The 21,524-nt window shown below is 48.0% G+C and overlaps 1 protein-coding gene across 1 annotated transcript in view; it reads left to right on the top strand.

The window, feature by feature from the left end:
- The window catches only part of GRID1 (glutamate ionotropic receptor delta type subunit 1), a 662,424-nt gene that overhangs the window by 196,238 nt on the left and 444,662 nt on the right, over window positions 1-21,524 (top strand). The window contains exon 4 of the mRNA XM_024731429.1: window positions 465-670. Within this exon, the coding sequence (XP_024587197.1) occupies window positions 465-670 (206 nt within the window). The remainder of the gene's footprint in view (window positions 1-464; window positions 671-21,524) is intronic.

Raw genomic sequence — 21,524 nt, 5'->3', positions numbered from 1 at the left:
GGCCTGCTCTGACCAGGGCAGTCAGTGGCCTCAGCTCACCGTTAAGGGTCAAGGAGTCATAGCCCTGAGGAGCAGAGCCAGGTGGAGGGAACAGGGGTCCAGGGTTAGAGACCACTACCACATGTAGCAACCAGGACAGAACTCCCAGAACCTTCACTCCCATTGGGTGAAAGCAATAGGGAGAGAAAAGGAGCTTATCATGCAGGACACTTGTGGCCACAGGACCTGTTGGATGGCAGGAAGTGCTCCCTATGGTGGGAGAAACTTACCCAGGGGCTGGATGCTGCTGAGGGACATTGGGACTAAATACATGTCTTCCAGCCTTTGTTCTTTGGACCATGGAGGCAGACTTGAGTCCTTGCTCAAGGCCCATATGGGAGGGGGTAGCATTGGAGTTAGATGCCCTCCAAGGTCCCTTCCCGCTTAAAGATGTTTCTCTCCCCCTCGTCTTCTCCACTGCTCAGATATCCGTGGGCTCCAAAGCTTTCTGGACCAGGCCTCGCGGCTGGGCCTTGATGTCTCTTTACAAAAGGTGGACAAGAACGTTAGCCACGTGTTCACCAGCCTCTTCACCACGATGAAGACAGAGGAGCTGAACCGCTACCGGGACACACTGCGCCGTGCCATCCTTCTGCTGAGCCCGCTGGGGGCACACTCCTTCATCAACGAGGTAGGTGGTGGGGCCTGGGGCCCAGGAGCGCTGCCCAGGGCTCCCTGGGGGTGGCTCAGGTGGGCTGCAGGCACTGTCTGCTTGGGCATGGCTGAAGCGGACGTGGGGATCCCTGGATGCTGGGCTCACAGCACATACCGTGAAGGAGGAGACCCCAGCACAACTTGTCTCCTGACTGGTCCCTGATGGGTGACCCAACGCCCGCCCAGATGCTGAGAGGCTGGGGGCGGCTAGTGGGAGACCTGGTTATTAGTCACTGCCAGGGATTTTTGCAGCAAAATTGAGGCCGTTGTTTGTTGTTTTTTTCCATTTAATTTTCCTCTCTTTGTTGACAGGTGTAAGCCTCTAGGGATAAAATAAATTTCCAGCTCTTGGCAGAGGTGGGCAGCTCTGCTTTGGGATATGTTAGCACCCGGAGCAGGTGTTGTTTGCATGTTACCAAATGATACTTGGTGTACGTGCTTATTTTTTTGGTGCCTGGGATAATCAATGATTTTTTTCTAAACAACTTCATTAGGGGTCAGACCCACCAGTTTAACAAAGAATCCATGAGTTTGGGAACAGAAAACTAGAAGTACTATATGAGCTGATGCTGGGTGCGCCCTGGTGGTCTAATGGCAAAGAGGCGACAACCTGGAGTTGGCAGGTCTCTCTCCGGCCTGGGTAGGTTTTGGGGGACTGGCTGTGGGTGTGGTGTTCCTGGCAGCAGCGGTGGACGGAAGGAGTCAGGGGGTGGCTGAATGCTCCTGGCGGTTCTTTCCAGCCCCGGGTACTTTGTTGGCCCTCTCTGATTGAATGTAAAATGAAGTGAAAGGCAGAATTATACTAATTCCATTTGATGTCCCTTGCTTGTTTATTCTGCTTTATTCTCTAATTAATTGTTACTCGAAATGCTACCTCATGCATCAGCAGCCAGCACGAAGCCCACTGCTGGAGAACTTAAAATTTGGGAACGCTTAATTTGGTGCAGTTGGCCAGCAGCCCTGCCGCTCTGGGCTAATCAGGCCCCGGATCACGCTGGTGGTCAGCCAGGCTGTGAGGTCCCGGCGATGCTCGGCATTTTCACCAGAACACATTTCTCTGTATGAAGTCATTCAGGCCGGTAATGGGCAGGCTAGGATTAGCGCTAATGTGTCCAAGGCTTTCTCAGAATGTTCCCAGCAGTGTCCGTGCCAGTGTCTGCTCCTAGGAAAGCTTTTCTCCTTGCTAAAAGGCCGGTGGAGTCTGCTCTGGGGCTGGTGTCTGCTAAGTGTTGCTGGGCCCCTGCCCTCCCCTCTCCTCGCCAATCCCTCTCCTCCTCTCCTTGCTTCCTTTCCTCCCGGCTACTGCTCTGCTGAACGTTGGTTTGGGATGTAAGCAACTTTGGGGTCGAGTCCAGCTCCCCCACTTACTCTTTGTGTGACCTTGGGTCATTTGCCTCACCTCTGTAACCTCAGTGTCTGCATCTGAAAGTAGGGATGGAGGTGGTGACGGACACATAGCTTCTCGAGAAGCATCCGTGCATGTTCACTGCTCACATTCATCATTTCCCTTTCAGATGAATTCAGCTCTTGCCCTGTTTCTAGGCCCTGCAAGGATTTAACACATAACCAAGACTGGCCTAAAGGTATTATTTCCAAGTGGTTAATTATGCAAATTCCTGCAGTGTTGGATACACTTGGCTTGGCTTTGGCCGGTTGCCTTCTTGATCTCCCAGACCGTGTTTGCAAAGCCTTTGCTTTGCTGGGTTCTGCGGAGCTGGGGTTGCCCCTGGAGTGGCTGCTCTTGTTTTTGGCTGCACCTCGCGGTGCAACCTCTTAGTTCCCCGACGAGGGATCAAACCCGGGCCCCTGGCGGTGGAATCGCAGAGTCCTAACCACTGGACCGCCAGGGAAGTCCCCTGGAGTGGCTGCTCTTAATGTCAGGCAAGAATGACAAGACCCTGGGAGGGGTGGCCAGAGATTGTAGGGGAGGACTGCACCTGGGCTTCATTGCTTCCAGCTCCAGCTTGCTCGGAGTCTTGGTTTCTGGCCCCACGTGCCTGCTATCAGGAGGAGGGAGGGTACCATCATTTCCTGGGTGCCCGCCATGGGCCTGGCCCTCTGTGTGCCATCTCTAATGCTAACACTTTGAAAATGAAGCAACCGGAGCTGAAGAACTTAAATGCCTTGCTTAAGGTCATGCAAGCAGCCACCCGGGGTTTGAACAGGACTCAAGTCCAGAATGACCCACTCCAGAGCCCCTCTGTGCCATGTTACAGGCACATCTCGCCTTATTACGGTGTCTTTCGCCAGTTGAAGGTTTGTGGCAACCCTCTGTTGTCAGATGACGCTTATTAGTTTTTAGCAATAAAGTATTTTTTAATTAGGATACGTACTTTGTTCTTTTAGACATAATCTGTTGCACACTTAATAGACTACAGTACAGCGTAAACGTAACTTTTATATGTACTGGGAAACCAAAAAATTCACGTGACTTGCTTTATTGCATTATTCGCTTTATTGCGGTGGTCTGGAACCAAACTGACGATATCTCTGAGGTCTGCCTGTATGGAAAAGACAAGCATAGGAGTTACTGTGCTGGGTAAAGCAGGGCCATGCTGGTTTCATGGGGGAAGGTATAATTCAGTTGCCTCTGTCCAGCGTCCGGCAAAGGTTTTTAGGGTGTTTGTGCTCAAAGAATTTTACTGCATCTGTTAAGCGTGGTAGGGGAAGGAGCCTGGATTCTGGAGGTGAACGTGTCCTGTATGGCTGGCCAGCCCAGCAGGTCCTCCAGGAGAGACTTGGAGATGCCAATCCCAGAACAAAACCTTTGTTCACTGCACGTAGGCATTGCTTGGGCTTTTTGAGAAGAGTAACCCAACCTCTTCTTTGTTGTGACAAGGACAGAGGATGTTCACAAGGGTGACCCACTGCCAGGACATGTCCTGAATTTTATGAAACACAAAACATTGGTGTGGGGAAGTGAGTGGCCTCAGAGCCCCACCGCTACTGATGACATGTAGATATTGTGTCCTATCAGGCCTGGTATGGACAAGTTCCAGTAGGACTGGGTTGTGTGGTACTCCTAGCGGTACCTCCTCCCCTTTCCCACTAAAAAGCCTGGCTGCTGGGAGTGAGGGAGGGAGATAGTTCTGCTTGAATTGTTTACACTTTGCTGCATGTGAATCTGTTGGGAAGGCCGGTGCTTTCGCTGTCGTTAATGACAAATTCTACATGACATGGACGTGGCTGTCTGGGACCTGCCAGGCTGTTCATATGCTGTGCTCGGACTGCAGGGCGGGGGCAGGGCACGGTGTCTGCCTCATGAACTGTCAGCAAGCAGCGGCAATTCTTCTCCATAAATGCTTAAAATAGCTTAATTTTTCTACTTTTTCCAGTAAAACAAAACAGACTGGGAGGGAGAGGAGAGAAAGAAAGAAAGAGGAGGCAAAAGGAAAGAGGGAAGCCCAAGTACAGCTAGAGACAGAAGCACAGAAATAACGAATGAGAGCTGAAAGGACAAAGTCTTGGAGTCCCCCCTCTCTGCACACCTCCAGAGGAGGCTCTGGTGGATGAGAGCCCTGAGGCGCCCCCTCCTGGCCACCACGGCGAGTGCCCAGCAAGACCACGGCCACAGTGTAGCCACAATGTTCGACACCATGGCAGGTCCCCAGGAGAAGGCACCACCGCCGTGTTCCCAGCCAGTACTTGATATGGTTCCTGGTCCATAGTAGACACCCAATCTGTACTGGCTGCATGGATGACTGGGTGGGTGGATGGACGGATAGACTGAAGGACTGATGCATGAACACACAAATGGATGGATGGACAGACGGATGGACACACAGACACATGGACAGCTGATGAACGGATGGAGAGACTCTCCTTCAGGAAGATGAGATGAAGCCCGGGGCCAAAATGGACTGTGGCCGTCCAGCCCTGTGCAGCCTGTCCCTCCCACGGGAGTGTGACCCCCTCAAGGGCAGGGACTGCGTGGTGTCCACTGTTTTATCTCCCAAGAGCAGCACAAGTCTTGGCCCGCAGTGGCTGTTGAGGGAATGATGAGTGGATATTTTATATTTCTTCCAATAGAAAGCTACGTTTTCTTGTATATTCCTCAGTTGCCTTGTTTTGGTTGGTCATCAGGTCCTTGGCCAGCCCATCAGCAAGGGCTTTGGTCTTAAAACTTCTGCTCTTTGGAAGGCTTAAGTTTGCTTCAGAGCCCTGCCTTCGGCCTGGTGTTAGTTCCTCGGTTAGCGAATGGGGTGAGCTCTTCCTGCAGGTGGCACGTGGTACCACAGGGGGAGAGCAGTGTGCGGGGAGGTGAGTGGGTTGGGAGAGGGCTGGCAATAAGCAGCAGTGCAGGCAGGTGTGGGAGACTGGACACACACACACACACACACGGACGCACACACGGATACAGGCTGATACAGTGAGACCGCCAACCAGCCACATACTCTGGTACAAGCAGACCCTCAGACTAGCACAGCCTAAGAGGCACTGATACACACACATACGCGTGCACGCACACACACACACACCCTGAAAGGTGCTGCTGTTGGCAGAGCAGTCTGGGGAAGGCATTGCGATGTTGGGAAAGAAATAGCACCGAGTGACGGTTGCAGCTGATGGCTTTTGCCTCTGCGGTTAGAATGATACCAGGGATCTCTTTCTGTACCGAGAAGGATGAGAGAAAGAACAGGAAGGGAGCATGTTCGGAGGATAGCTCCCCATTGCTCTGGGAGTGGGGGTCATCGTTCACCCAGGCTGGGGGGAGTAGGTGAATGTGAAGGGACAAAGGTGGACAGGGCCACTTCCAAGCATCCCTCCCCACCCCAACCTGGACTGGCTTCCCAGGCAAGGGGTGTGGCTGGAGGCCAATTTAATCTTTATTAGAAGCACAGCCAGGGTTAACGCCTGGCTCCGAGTCAGTTGCTTCTCAGAGTTTGCTGCAGTGACTGAGTTTGCTCCTACAATTTGAATATAAAGACTGTGCTTTTAAATACATTCATAGCAAAGGTAATTAAGTGATTGCAATGTTCTGTTGTCCCACATGATACATGCAAATATTTCTCACTCCAACATGGTAAATCTTCAGATGACTTTATCACTCAGAGCTAGGATAATTCTGTGCCATTTAAGTATCATTTGTCAGAATGTTTAAAATTACTAATTAATTGTAGAAGATTAAGTTTTAAATGTGGCCCTGCATTTGCATTTAATTATATCCTACTGTTTACGGATTTTAAAGCCTTAGTAGTTTAGCAAAAGTACAACGAGCCTGAGAAATTCTTTTTTTTTCCCCTTTAGAAATTCTTAGAAATGAGCTCAGGGGGAAGAGATATTCAGTAGAGTTTGTTCTGGCAGGTTTGGAGCTCTGCGATGCTCAAGGCAGCTGGAATTTGGGGCCTGGCTGAGATGGGGAAGGGAGCAGACAGCTGTCCCCCCAGGGCCTGTGTCCAGGTCACTGTCTCCTCGCTTCTCTGTTCCCATACCCCTCTTATCCTTCTGAACCCTGTGCACCTGTTGCCGAAATCTCAGCTTCTCTGTGCACTGATGCCAAACAGAAATACGGAGACAGAGATTTTGGAGGAAGAGAGAGATGGCTTTATTTTTTTGCCAGGCAGAAGGGAACAAAACACACAGCAGGCTAGCGCCTCAAGAACCGTGGCCCCCTACTCCTTCAGGAGTCAGAGAAGATTTTATATGTGGGGCTCACAGTCCGGGGTATATGATAAACATCAAAGTGGTGAAGGTCTTGCATTCTTGGTCTTCCTGCATTATTTCAAAACAGTCACAGCTGGCATCAGGCGGCCCAGGAATTGGGTCCGTTTGTCTCGACCTTTTTTTCTGAAATGCAAATGCTACAAGGGGGTGATTTGCTACAAGGCAGTGCAGGATGTAATTCACATAGTGTTAAAGAGTAATAGGTTAGCTTTGTGAAGTATAAATCTAGTTACAGATTAGTAACAGTTAAAAAAAACAACAACTAGGAGTGATTAACTCTTTCAGACTAGATTATGTTTCTTCTTTAGCCTGTTCACTGTTTTCTTTGTTTTCCTTGTTCTCAGGAGAGGGAAAACTTCATTTCTATTTTTGCTGCAACACACCCTGGGAAAGCCATTGAGGGCTTGCAGGGCACTGCAGCACCCTGGGCATACCTCCATGGTCACCCTCACTGCAGGGCCCACAGCCAGCCCCCACTGTGCTGTGAGCGTGTTTGTCTCTCTCCCCATGGAACCTAGGAGCATGTGAGGCCAGGAGCTGGGACTGGGACATATCCATCTTTGTTAATGGCCTTTCTGGAGGCTGTGGATGATGGTTTTCAAAGGAGTGGATGCAAGGCAGACTCCCAGGAGCCCTGACTCCTGCCCCAGGCAGATATTCTCTGCACGCTCAGTTACGCAGTGGGCACAGAGTAAACACATTCTTAAGGTTCAGGCCAAGCAGGGGCACCTGAATAAGAGATTGTTTTGAAAGAATGAAATGTTTGGTTTTTAAATTTCAAAGGAGCATCCAACCTTTCCTCGAGGGAAATGCTTGAATGTGGCTGGACCTTCTGGAGTTCCTTCGCTGTTTGAGTGCTGTTTCTATTTCAGGTTGCATTTTGAATCTGCCACACCATTCCTGGTGCTCAGGGAAGCCTTACTCAGCTGTCTGGGAGGCCTGTCTGCTCCTTTCTGGGGGTGAAGAGAGGGATCTTGAACCTGAGGCATGGGCCTGGAGATATCTGGTGTTCTTTTCTTCCTCTGTGGACCATTAAATAGCCTGCAGAGTGTCAGTTCCTCCCTGCAGGGGTCTCTGTGGCTTATTAGCAGGTAGCCCCTGGGGCTGGGGAGGCGGCAGGCATGGGAAATAGGCATTTACAAAGGGAAACAGCCTGCAGCAGTGGAATGACTCAATTACCCTTTCTGCTTCTGGATCCCTAAGGGTGTTCAGCTTGGGGACGCTTCCCCTGAAGTGGTGAGTCAGCCCTTTGTTGATTGAAGGGCTGGGTGGGGAGCCCAGTGGGAAAGGAGCAGAATTTCCTCGGCACTGTGGGAAACCACGGGAAGGCTGGGGTGTTAAAGGGAGGCAGAGTTGAGGCGCCGTGATCCCGTGTGGCGCGGATTCATCTCACAGACGCTGTCTGTGCCGTGCAGCCCATATCTGGTGCCATCCTCTGCATGCTATCAAATGGGGCCCTTGCTTGGTGCCATCAGGAACTTGGCCTTGGTAGTCTGCCTTTTGCGTCCAAGCTGCCGGTCGGCTTGGAGAATAGGCCTCTGCATCAGTTAGCTGGTGCAGCGCCACAAACCATCCCCAAACTCAGTGTCGTGAAACAATAATACTCATATACTAATGAGTCTCCTCGTCAGCGGACCTGGGTCACATGTGACTGATCTTGTCTGGGCTTGCTCATTCATCTGTGGTCAACTGGCCGTTCAGCTGGGGCTGGCCGGTTAGGATGGTGGTGGGCTGGCTGTGAGTTGAGGACTGGTGACCAGGCCTCGGGTCTCTCATCACCAGTTGCTAGCCCACACCTATTCATTGGGCACCAGCAGAGTTTCAAGAGAGCAAATGTAAGTGCTCAGGGCTGCTCAAGGCCTAGGTTCAGACCTGGTGCATCATGGCTTCTGCCATGATCTCTTGGCCAAAGCAAGCCACAAGCCTGGATTTAAGGGCCAGGCGAAGGAGACGCTGGGGAAATTCCTCTAGGGGGAACTGCAAGGCTACATTGCAGAGGGAGTGGAAACAGTAAAGGATGGTGAGTTTGGATGGGGCCAAAGTGGATGGGGCCACTTTGTAATCTGTTTACCATTCCCAGATGGGCTTCCTGGGAGGAAGGTCTATGGGTGACAGGGGCCATATGCCTCCTTTCTTGAACTTTGTTTTGTTTTTGTTTTTTTTTTGACACCTTTATTGGAGTATAATTGCTTTACAGTGGTGTGTTAATTTCTGCTGTATAACAAAGTGAATCAGCTATATGTATACACATATCCCCGTATCCCCTCCCTCTTGTGTCTCCCTCCCACCCTCCCTATCCCACCCCTCGAGGTGGTCACAAAGCACCGAGCTGATCTCCCTGTGCTATGCGGCTGCTTCCCACTAGCTATCTATTTTACATTTGGTAGTGTATATATGTCCATGCCACTCTCTCACCTCATCCCAGCTTACCCTTCCCCCTCCCTGTGTCCTCAAGTCCATTGTCTACGTCTGCATCTTTATGCATGTCCTGCCCCTACGTTCTTCAGAACCTTTTTTTAGATTCCATATATACGTGTTAGCATACGGTATTTGTTTTTCTCTTTCTGACTTACTTCACTCTATATGAAAGACTCTAGGTCCATCTACCTCACTACAAATAACTCAATTTCGTTTCTTTTTATGGCTGAGTAATATTCCATTGTATATATGTGCCACATCTTCTTTACCCATTTATCTGTCAATGGACACTTAGGTTGCTTCCATGTCCTGGCTATTGTAAATAGTGCTTCAATGAACATTGTGGTACATGTCTCTTTTTGAATTATGGTTTTCTCAGGGTATATGCCCAGTAGTGGGATTGCTGGGTCGTTTGGTAGTTCTATTTTTTAGTTTCTTAAGGAACCTCCATACTGTTCTCCATAGTGGCTGTATCAATTTACATTCCCACCAACAGTGCAGGAGGGTTTCCTTTTCTCCACACCCTCTCCAGCATTTATTGTTTGTAGACTTTTTATGATGGCCATTCTGACCAGTGTGAGGTGATACCTCATTGTAGTTTTTGTTTTTGTATTTTTTAATAAATTTATTTATTTATTTTTGGCTGCATTGGGTCTTTGTTGCTGCGTGCGGGCTTTCTCTAGTTGTGGTGAGTGGGGGCTACTCTTCGCTGTGGTGCATGGGCTTCTCCTTGTGGTGGCTTCTCTTATTGCGGAGCACGGGCTCTATGTGCACGGGCTTCAGTAGTTGTGGCACGTGGGCTCAATAGTTGTGGCTCACGGGCTCAATAGTTGTGGCTTGTGGGCTCTAGAGCACAGACTCAGTAGTTGTGGTGCATGGGCTTAGTTGCCCCATGGCATGTGGGATCTTCCTGGACCAGGGTTTGAGACATTGGCAGGCGGATTCTTAACCACTTCGCCACCAGGGAAGTCCCCTCATTGTAGTTTTGATTTGCATTCCTCTAATGATTAGTGATGTTGAGCATTCTTTCATGTGTTTGTTGGCAATCTGTGTATCTTCTTCGGAGAAATGTCTGTTTAGGTCTTCTGCCCATTTTTGGATTGGGTTTTTTGTCTTTTTGATATTGAGCTGCATGAGCTGCTTATTTATTTTGGAGATTAATTCTGTCAGTTGCTTTGTTTGCAAATATTTTCTCCCATTCTGAGGGTTGTATTTTCATCTTGTTTATGGTTTCCTTTGATATGCAAAAACTTTTAAATTTCATTAGGTCCAATTTACTTATTTTTGTTTTTATTTCCCTTTCTCGAGGAGGTGGGTCAAAAAGGACCTTGCTGTAATTTATGTCATAGAGTGTTCTGCCTATGTTTTCCTCTAAGAGTTTGTTAGTGTCTGGCCTTACATTTCGGTCTTGAATCCATTTTGAGTTTATTTTGAGTATGGTGTTAGGGGGTGTTCTACTTTCTTTCTTTTACATGTAGCTGTCCAGTCTTCCCAGCACCACTTATTGTAGAGGCTGTCTTTTCTCCATTGTATATTCTTGCCTCCTTTATCAAAGATAAGGTGATCATATGTGTGTGGGTTTATCTCTGGGCTTTCTATCCTGTTCCATTGACCTATCTTTCTGTTTTTGTGCCAGTACCATACTGCCTTGATTACTGTAGCTTTGTAGTATAGTCTGAAGTCAGGGAGCCTGATTCCTCCAGCTCCATTTTTCTTTCTCAAGATTGCTTTGGCTATTAGGGGTCTTTTGTGTCTCCATACAAATTGTGAAATGTTTTGTTATAGTTCTGTGAAAAATGCCATTGGTAGTTTGATAGAGATTGCATTGAATCTGTAGATTGCTTTGGGTAGTATAGACATTTTCATAATGTTGATTCTTCCAATCCAAGAACATGGTATGTCTCTCCATCTGTTTGTATCATCTTTAATTTCTTTCATCAGTGTCTTATAGTTTTCTGGCTACAGGTCTTTTGTCTCCTTAGGGAGGTTTATTCCTAGGTATTTTATTCTTTTTGTTGCAATGGTAAATGGGAGTGCTTCCTTAATTTCTCTTTCAGGTTTTTCATCATTAGTGTACAGGAATGCAAGAGATTTCTGTGCGTTAATTTTGTATCCTGCTACTTTACCAAATTCATTGATTAGCTCTAGTAGTTTTCTGATAGCATCTTTAGGATTCTTTATGTATAGTATCATGTCATCTGCAAACAGTGGCAGTTTTACTTCTTTTCTGATTTGGATTCCTTTCATTTTTTCTTCTTCTCTGATTGCTGGGGCTAAAACCTCCATAACTATGTTGAGTAATAGTGGAAAGAGTGGGCAAACTTGTCTTGTCCCCGATCTTAGTGGAAATCTTTTCAGTTTTTCACCATTGAGAACAATGTTGGCTGAGGGTTTGTCATATATGGCCTTTATTATGTTGAGGAAAGTTCCCTCTATGCCTACTCTCTGGAGGGTTTTTTTTATCATAAGTGGTGTTGAATTTTGTGGAAAGCTTTTTCTGCATCTATTGAGATGATCATATGGTTTTTATCCTTCAATTTGTTAATGTGGTTTATCACATTGATTGATTTGCGTTTATTGAAGAATCCTTGCATTCCTGGGAGAAAGTCCACTTAATCATGGTGCATGATCCTTTTAATGTGCTGTTGGATTCTGTTTGCTAGTATTTTGTTGAGGATTTTTGCATCTATGTTCATCAGTGATACAGGCCTGTAGTTTTCTTTTTTTGTGACATCTTTGTCTGGTTTTGGTATCAGGGTGATGGTGGCCTCATAGAATGAGTTTGGGAGTGTTCCTCCCTCTGCTATAGTTTGGAAGAGTTTGAGAAGGATAGGTGTTAGCTCTTCTCTAAATGTTTGATGGAATTTGCCTGTGAAGCCATCTGGTCCGGGGCTTTGGTTTGTTGGAAGATTTTTAATCACAGTTTCAATATCAGTGCTTGTGATTGGTCTGTTTATATTTTCTATTTCTTCCTGGCTCAGTCTCGGAAGGTTGTGCTTTTCTAGGAAATTGTCCATTTCTTCCAGGTTGTCCGTTTTACTGGCATATAGTTGCTTGTAGTAATCTCTCATGATCCTTCATATTTCTGCAGTCAGTTGTTACTTTTCCTTTTTCGTTTCTAATTCTGTTCACTTTAGTCTTCTCCCTTTTTTTTTGATGAGTCTGGATAGTGGTTTATCAATTTTGTTTATCTTCTCAAAGAACCAGGTTTTAGTTTTATTGCTCTTTGCTATTGTTTCCTTCATTTCTTTTTCATTTATTTCTGATCTGATCTTTGTGATTTCTTTCCTTCTGCTATCTTTGCGGTTTTTTTTTTTTTGTTGTTCCTCTTTCTCTGATTGCTTTAGGTGTAAGGTTAGGTTGTTTATTTGAGATTTTTATTGTTTCTTGAGGTAGAATTGTATTGCTGTAAAGTTCCCTCTTAGAACTGCTTTTGCTGCATCACATAGGTTTTGGGTCATCGTGTTTTCATTGTCATTAGGTTCTAGGTATTTCCTGATTTCCTCTTTGATTTCTTCAGTGATCTCTTGGTTATTTAGTAGCATATTGTTTAGCCTCCCTGTGTTTGTATTTTTTACAATTTTTTTTCCTGTAATTGATATGTAGTCTCATAGCGTTGCGGTTGGAAAAGATACCTGATACAATTTCAATTTTCTTATATTTACCAAGGCTTGATTTGTGACCCAAGATGTGATCTATTCTGGAGAATGTTCCATGAGCACTTGAGAAGAAAGTTTGTTCTGTTGTTTTTGGATGCAATGTCCTATAAATATCAATTAAGTCCCTCTTGTTTAATGTATCATTTAGAGCTTGTGTTTCCTTATTTATTTTCATTTTGGATGATTTGTCCATTGGTAAAAGTGGGGTGTTAAAGATCCTTGCTGGGTAGAGTCATTGTGGTTGTAGGTTTTTCCCTTTCATCACTTTAAACATGTCCTGCCACTCCTTTCTGGCTTGCAGGGTTTCTGCTGAAAGATGAGCTGTTAACCTTATGGGGATTCCCTTGTATGTTATTTGTTGCTTTTCCCTGCTTCTTTTAATATTTTTTCTTCGTATTTAATTTTTGATAGTTTGATTAATATGTGTCTTGGCCTGTTTCTCCTTGGATTTATCCTGTATGGAGCACTCTGTGCTTCCTGGACTTGATTGACTATTTCCTTTCCCATATTAAGGAAGTTTTCAACTATAATGTCTTCAAATATTTTCTCAGGCCCTTTCTTTTTCTCTTCTTCTGGGACCTCTATAATTCGAATGTTGAGTTTACTGTTGTCTCAGAGGTTTCTGAGACTGTCCTCAATTCTTTTCATTCTTTTTTCGTTATTCTGCTCTGTGGTAGTTATTTCTACTATTTTATCTTCCAGGTCACTTATCCGTTCTTATTGCCTCAGTTATTCTGCTATTGATTCCTTCTAGAGAGTTTTAAATTTCATTTATTGTGTTGTTCATCATTGTTTGTTTGCTCTTTAGTTCTTCTAGGTCCTTGTTAAACCTTTCTTGTATTTTCTCCGTTCTCTTTCCAAGATTTTGGATCATCTTTCCTATCATTACTCTGAATTATTTTTCAGGTAGACTGCCTATTTCTTCTTCATTTGTTTGGTCTGGTGGGTTTTTTACCTTGTTCCTTCCTCTGCTGTGTATTTCTCTGTCTTCTAATTTTGCCTAATTTACTGTGTTTGGGGTCTTCTTTTCGCAGGCTGCAGGTTCACATTGTTTTTGGTGTCTGTCCCCAGTGGCTAAAGTTGGTTCAGTGGGTTGTGTAGGCTTCCTGGTGGAGGGGACTGTTGCCTGTGTTCTGGTGGCTGAGGCTGGATCTTGTTTTTCTGGTGGGCAGGACCACGTCTGGTGGTGTGTTTTGGGGTGTCTGTGAACTTACTTTGATTTCAGGCAGCCTCTCTGCTAATGGGTGGGGTTGTGTTCCTGTCTTGCCAGTCATTTGGCATGGGGTGTCCAGCACTGGAGCTTGCTGGTCATTGAGTGGAGCTGGGTCTTAGCGTTGAGATGGAGATCTCTAGGAGAGCTCTTGCCGATTGATATTATGTGGGCCCAGGAGGTCTCTGGTGGACCAGTGTCCTGAACTCGGCTGTCCCGCCTCAGAGGCTCAGGCCTGACACCTGGCTGGAGCACCAAGATCCTGTCAGCCACACGGCTCAGAAGAAAAGGGAGAAAAGAAAAAGAAAGAAAAAAAAAGTTATTAAAAAAAATTATTAAAATTAAAAAAAAGTAATTAAAAAAAAAAAGAAGAGAGCAGCCAAACCAATAAACAAATCCACCAATGATATCAAGCACTAAAAAGTATACTAAAAACAAAAAACAAAAAAACCCAAAAAACGAACAGATAGAACCCTGGAACAAATGGTAAAAGTAAACCTATACAGACAAAATCAAACAAAGAACCATACACATACACACTCACAAAATGAGAAAAAGGAAAAATAAAAAATATATAAAGGAAGAGAGCAACCAAATCAATAAACAAATCTACCAATGATAATAAGCTCTAAATACTAAACTAAGATAAACATAAAACCAGAAACAAATTAGACACAGAAAGCAAACCCCAAGTCTACAGTTGCTCCCAAAGTCCATCACCTCAATTTTGGGATGATTCGTTGTTTGTTCATGTATTCCACAGATGCAGGGTGCATCAAGTTGATTGTGTGGATTTAATCCGCTGCTCCTGAGGCTGCTGGGAGAGATTTCCCTTTCTCTTCTTTGTTCGCCCAGCTCCCGGGGTTCTCCTTTGTATTTGGCCCCGCCTCTGCGTGTAGGTCGCTGGAGGGCGTCTTTTCCTTGCCCAGACAGGAGGGGGTTAAAGGAGCCGCTGATTTGGGGGCTCTGGCTCACTAAGGCCGTGGGGAGGGAGGGGTGCGGATGCGGGGTGAGCCTGCGGCGGCAGAGGCCAGCAGGAGATCGCACCAGCCTGAGGTGTGCCATGCGTTCTTCCGGGGAAGTTGTCCTTGGATCCTGGGACCCTGGCAGTGGCAGGCTGCACAGGCTCCCCGGAAGGGAGGTGTGGATAGTGACCTGTGCTCGCACACAGGCTTCTTGGTGGTTGGCAGCAGCAGCCTTAGCGTCCCATGCTCGTCTCTAGTGTCTGTGCTGATAGACGCGGCTCGCGCCCGTCTCTGGAGCTTGTTTAGGCAGTGCTCTTAATCCCCTCTCCTTGTGCACCGCGAAACAATGGTCACTTGCCTCTTAGGCAGTTCCAGACTTTTTCCCAGACTCCTTCCCGGCTAGCTGTGGCGCACTAGCCCCCTTCAGGCTGCGTTCACGCCGCCACCCCCAGTCCTCTCCCTGGGATCTGACCTCTGAATCCCGAGCCTCTCAGCTCCCAGCCCCCCCCCGCCCTGGCGGGTGAGCAGACAAGCCTCTCCGGCTGGTGAGTGCTGGTCAGCACCAGTCCTCTGTGTGGGAATCTCTCCGCTTTGCCCTCCGCACCCCTGTTGCTGCGCTCTCCTCCATGACTCCGAGGCTTCCCCCACACCTACCCCCAGTCTCTGCCAGTGAAGGGGCTTCCTAGCGTGTGGAGACTTTTTCTCCTTCACTGCTCCGTCCCTGAGGTGCAGGTCCCATCCCTATTCTTTTGTCTCTGTTTTTTTCCTTTTTTTCTTTTGCCCTACCCAGGTATGTGTGGAGTTTCTTGCCTTTTGGGAAGTCTGAGGTCTTCCGCCAGCGTTCAGTGGGTGTTGTGTAGGAGTTGTTCCACATGTAGGTGTATTTCTGATGTATCTGTGGGGAGGGAGGTGATCTCCATGTCTTCCTCCTCTGCCATCTTGAAGGTCCTCTTGAACTTTGTTTTGACCTTGGTCAACTTTGGGGTGAGAGTGGCAAGGTGGGGGATGTGGAACAGCAGGAGAGATGGAAAACAGGCCTTTATCAAACTTGCTTATTTAGACCCATGAACTCCCCGAATCTCCTCAGCAATGCTGGAAAGGAAGGGCTGTCACAGAGCTCTGGAGCCTGGGGGATTTAGAGATTTGCTTGTGCTCCCACAGATAGAGTGACAGGGCTGGGATGGGAATTCAGAACTCCTTGACTCACAGGCCAGATCTTTTCGACTACATGCCACTGGGAGAAGGAGGGAGCTTGCTGCCTTTGACAGATCAAGGGGAAGCCCCTTTTCCTCCTATAATTTGACAAATGGTGGGCTCGATAATTGCCATTGAAGAGCAGGTGGGGTCGGGTTCCAGAAGGTGGACTGGATACCTCTGAGAGTTCATCTGGGGAACGAGGGATCCCTCTCACCCCATCGCGGTCCTGTCTTTGCCAACACACCTGCAGAGAGTGTGAGGGGATGGACAGGCTGCCTGTGCCTCTCCTTGGTAACCAGAAGAGCATCTTTCAGGGGACACTCTGGTCACCAGAAAGCCTGAGGGCATTTTACTTGACCCTTCTATAGTGTGGTCAGTGGGACGGGGAAAGAGCAGAGTTCCAAACAGACATGGTCCAGCTTCTGTCCCATTCTTCACCGTGCATCTTTCTGAGCTTTGCTTCCCTATCTGTACAAAGGAGTTAATGATACTTGACTCACAAGGTTACTCTAAGAATTAAGCATAGGGAACATTCTGGGGTGCAGATCTCCCTGTTTCCTCCTTCACAGTGCCTAGCACATGGCTAGCACTATTGTGTCAATGGGGAGATGGATGAGTCTTAGAAAATTTAAGGATATGAGGCCCTGAGGCATTGAGAGGAATAAAATCTTTTGTGACTCTGGGCAAGGTCAACATTCCAAAGTTTGAAATGTGCTGGTGGTTGACATTAGGGATTCTGATGGAGACCTGCTGCTGGGTCGATTGACTGAAGGAGAGACGCGGGCATGGTTGATGGGCCATTAATAGGAGGGTCTAATACTCATTTCTCAGCTGTTTGCTATGTGGGAGTGGAGTGGCGTATCCCTTCCCCTGGTGTGTTACCCGTGAGTCTTCAGTATCTGCACCCATGAGTGATGTCAGGGAGAAAGCAAAGAACAAGGGTTGTGGTTCACAGTTGGAGCCCTGGAGATTGGGGAGAAAGGAGATGCTGGGGGAGACCAGTGTGAAGGTGTGAGAGAAAGAAGCAGATGCAAGTAGAACATCAAAGGAAACATTTACTAGGGGAAACCTGTGTGCATCCCCCAACCCCATATACAAAGCCCCGGTACACTGGCAGGCAGTGAGGGAAGGCATTGGGTTCCTACCCTGAATCTCTCCATAGGGAGATTCAGGACTAGAAGCCTTTAATTTCAGTAACAAGAGCCAGGGCAGAAGACCCGAGTGTGTCCCCTTTTTTTCCTCCTTCCTCCCGTATCCACCTAGTCCCTTCTTCCCGGAGGAAATCTGAGGCTTTTAGATGCTCAGCTGGGGACACGATGGTGCATCTTCAGGAGCTAGGGCTGCTGACAGCACAGAGGAAGGGACATTGCCTTTGGAACAAATAGGCACACAGTGAGATCCCAGCTCACAATTGGTGCCATCTTTTTGAGCCTGTTTACTGGTCTGCTAACTGGATAATAATACCTTCCTCGTGTCTTTGGATGGTACTTGGCTGAGATTGTAGAACCAACCTGGGCTATTGGGGTCAAGGGTGGAAGTGTCAGTGGCTCAGAGGAGCAGTGCTTTGAGCAGCCTTTGAGCTCCTTCTGGACTGTTGGTGGTTGGCCGCCATCAAGACAGAGTGGGACCTGCCCCCGGACCCCTCACAGTGGGTGCTTTGGGGGAGAAAGGTACAGGCCCCTCCCCCAAAGAGTGGCCAAGCTTAACTGGAGAGAAAATTCACACTCAGGAAGAGCTATGAGCGAGAGAATTGTGTGCCCACCGGTGAGCCCCCGACTGGAGAGAGTGCCATGCTGACAGCATGGGGGAAGGCGCTGTGCATCAGCTCTTCTTGCGGCTCTGCAGTAATCAAGTGGGTCCATCCAACCCAGGCAACCCCAAGAACCACTCTTGCCTAATTCTGTCACGTGCAGATTTTGAAGACAACCAAAGGGTTAGGTAAGAATGGCTAAAGCCACCCTTTGCCAGCCAGAGATAACACAAATCACAAACCTGAATGCCCATGACCTCCAGGCAGGTATATTAAAGTGTAGAGCAGGTGGGCTGTGAGAAGAGCTGAGAGTGTAGCACCTGTGGGCACCTGGAGGGCACATCATTCCCTGGAGGGGATGCTCAGGCTTCAGTGAGGTTCCCACGTGAAGGCCTGGTGCAGCTGCTGCTTCCTGTGTCTCAACAGGAGGCAGAAATCTGGACTTTACTGTGAAATCTCTTAATTCTTAAATGTCGGCAACTAATTACTAGATTTTTAAGCTCTCCGTTGGCCAACTCTGCCTGTGGCAGGGCTGATAAGACTTTTCAGGCTGCTGAGTGGCAATGTCTGGCTTATCTCTTATATACTGTCAACTTCAACATTTTAAAATATGGGCATAGAATGAAGTGAGCCCATTTTCCTTCCCCAGTTCTTTCTCACTAGGAATCAACCATCATCCTTAGCACAGTGTTCCTAAGAGTTCCTGTTTCACTCCTGGATCCTCAAGATACCCCATTTTCTGTGCATCTGTTATTCTTCCTGCCCTTGCCATTTGGTGTCAGGATGTTGCTGACCTGCCTTAGGATCCTTCTTTGTATTTATTTGCGGGAAGTTCTTGGGCTTATTATACACCATTGCTCAAAGTCTACGTTAAATGCGAACTAAGTGTGTGGAGGTCAACTCCTTAGACAGGGGTTATCATTGGTGTTGGTTTGGGCCCTAATAGTACTCCACAGTGCTGCTGCTAGTTGCTTATCCTGGGGCTGGCAGTGTCCTGTTCTGGAGTCTGGTAGCTTTCCATGGCCCTGGGTGCCCCTGAGTATAATACCGGGAACTGGTCAATTTCTTAAAAGCCTGGCTGATGTACTTGGTGACTCTCTGTGCATCTGCTCCACACAGCTCTTTCTGAGAGCTGGGAAGCAACTGAGAGGTGAGGTTGGTCCCTTCCTGCAAGTTGAGACATGGTTTAGAAAAACATGAGAAGTGAGCCTACAGCCCAAGTAAATGCCTGAGCCCGGCCCGGACCAGGCTCCCCTAGGATGCTGTGCTCTTTCTGACTCTAGTGCCTCTCCAGGTCTCAGTTTGCTCGTCTTGAAATGGATTAAATGATAATCCAGCAGCCAGGATGGACCAGGTCATTCTCGGTACTGGGCATACAGAAGGGCTGAGACAGATATGGTCCCTGACTTCAAAGAGCTCACGTTCTAGTGGAGGCAGTGGGCAGACACTAAGCAAATAAATGAATAAACCTAAAGTAATTCAGTTAGTGACAACCTTCTTGAAGAAAAATAAGGCAAGGTAAGAAGAGAGTGGGTCGCTGGGACACTGTTTTAGTTGCAGTGATGAGGGATGGTGCTGCCAAGGAGGAGACTTTCGTGGAGCGACCAGAAGGATGTGATGGAGCCCATCAAGCAAGATCTGACTACAGAGCGATGTCAGCAGTTGGAAAGCATGTGCAAGGGTCCTGAGGCTGGACTGAGCTTGGCACACACTGGAGGATCTGTGAGGAGGAGGGTGTGCCTGGCACAGGGTGAGCCAGGGGAAGGGTGGTGGGAGGTGAATGTGGAGAGGGGTCCAGGGTCGGAGCACAAAGCACTGCTTTCTGGGAGGGCACAGGAGCTCGTTTGGGGCTCTCTGCATGGGCCCTTGGTGTGGGAATTAGACCCCTGCTTTGTGTCTCACCAAGCAAGTTCTCAGCGGGGAGTGCAGCCTCCTGGCAGCCACCACGGCAGCTTCCGTGAGGAGCAAGTAATCAACCTAAACAGCTTTTCACTTTATTAATGTGTGTGCAAATGGGCCTGCCTTGCTGTTCCAAGGGCTCTCCTTCTGGAAAGGCCGAGAGCACATGCTCTTTGCAGAAACGTCTTTCCTCTCTCCTTCACCAGGGAATTCAAACCCGACCATGACTAACCTTTCCTCAGTCACCTAATGGGAGTCAGGCAGAACTGCTACTGAGCCAGTGCAGGCCTCCCCACCTGTCGGCCTCTGCTTGTTTGCACTTGTGCCGATATGTAAACAAATCTGGGCTGCTGTTGTATGTTTGTGTGCATGTGTGTGCATGTGTACGTGTGTGTGTGTGTGTGTGTGTGTAATGCGGGTCAGTTTGCTCTTGGGTCCCACCTTTATCCGCCTGCTTCCCCCTTCCACACCCCACTGGGGCTCTCCATGTGTTCAAACCCCATGGGATCAGTCCCATCAGGGCCATGGCTATAGCCTAGGCATAATAGGAAACCTCAGAGGCAAATAAAAGGTGGGGGAAAAAAAGACTTTCTCGTTGTGATGGGGAACACTATTTGCACATTTAATTCAGTGACCAATTTAAAAAAATCATGACTTTTTCTTTCTTTGAGGGGAGGTGTCCTTTCCAATCTGGCTAGTTTTTGCTTCAAAAAGAAGGGAAGTTGTATAATAAGCTAGCTGGGTACCCGGCTGGACTCCAGAGCCAGGAAGAGGCTGAGCAGGGAGAATTCCAACCCTGGGACTGTGTGTTCCCTTCCAGTTGTCTGGTGTCTCTTCCTCTGAGGATGGAGCCATGCCCAGAATGGCTGCCTGCCCCAGGGAAGGCAAAGCAAATACATCCCGGGCCCATTCATCCCTCTAAGTGAATGTACAGTGAATGACCCCGCTTCTCCGACATGGTCAGACAGAGGGGCCTTGCCGTGTGGCAGGTATGACCTGTCCTCAAGTTTGGGGAGCACTGGGGGCAACAGAAAGAGCAAGGGCTTGGGAGTTACACAGCTGGGCTCACTCTTTGAATCTGGGGTCACTGGTAAAATAGGAAGCTAATCCCTGCTCGCCCCCGGGGCTTGGTGAAGTTTAAATGAGACGTATGGGAAGTGCCCAGCATTGCCTGACCTAGAGCAAGTGATCAGTAAGTGACTGCACCCTGCCCCCTCCCACGACATAGGGTCCCTCAGATCTGACACTCTGCCCAGACCAGGCTGTTGTCACCACTCCCATTTTCCAGATGCAGGGACTGAGGCACCGCCGGGGAATATTCGGGGGTCTGGGGTCTCCAGTGGAATATTTCTAAAGCAATTCAGGGTGAAGAGCCATGGAGCCGGCTTGAGGGAAGGAGAGCCAGAGCAGTTAGAATGGGCATGGCCTTTGGGGTTAGAATCCCAGCACTGGCCTTATGGCTGGTGGCTGTGGGCAAGTTATAAAACCGCTGTAAAACTTCGTCTTCTCATCTCTAGGATGGGGGTAGTAGCAGGACAGCATCATGAGAATGTGATGAGAGTTTGACGAGACAGTGCGTTGGACGTGCTTAGCATGGTTTCTGGTACCTAGTGAGGCGCTCAGGAACTGTCCCTGGTATTACTGTGATAAAGGCGGTGATGCTTCTGCCGTTGCTGCTGCTGCTAGCAGTGATGGTGACGATGGTGATTAGGTTGAAGATGGTGGTAACGGTGATGATGATAGTGACGATGGTGGTGGTGGTGGTGATGATGGCGGTGACGATGGTGATAGTGACGATGGTGATGAAGATGATGAAGATGGTGGTGCTGGTGGTGGCAATGATGATCATGGTGATTGTGCAGATGGTAATGATGATGATGGTGGTAATGATGATGTGGATGACCGTGCGGTTTGTGCTTCCCATCAGAACTACAGCCTTTGGAACCGTCTTTGTCTTACTTGTAACATGAGGTCTCAGCTCGGTCACAGAATGCTCAGAGATGTTTGTTTTTTTTTTTTTTTTGGGATACGCGGGCCTCTCACTGTTGTGGCCTCTCCCGTTGCAGAGC

This window comes from Neophocaena asiaeorientalis, unplaced genomic scaffold (genome assembly GCF_003031525.2).
Source record: "Neophocaena asiaeorientalis asiaeorientalis breed wild unplaced genomic scaffold, Neophocaena_asiaeorientalis_V1.1 scaffold714, whole genome shotgun sequence".
Taxonomy (NCBI): Eukaryota; Metazoa; Chordata; class Mammalia; order Artiodactyla; family Phocoenidae; genus Neophocaena; species Neophocaena asiaeorientalis.
The sequence above is the reverse complement of the archived record's forward strand: the minus strand, read 5'-3'. Positions and strand labels throughout refer to the sequence as shown.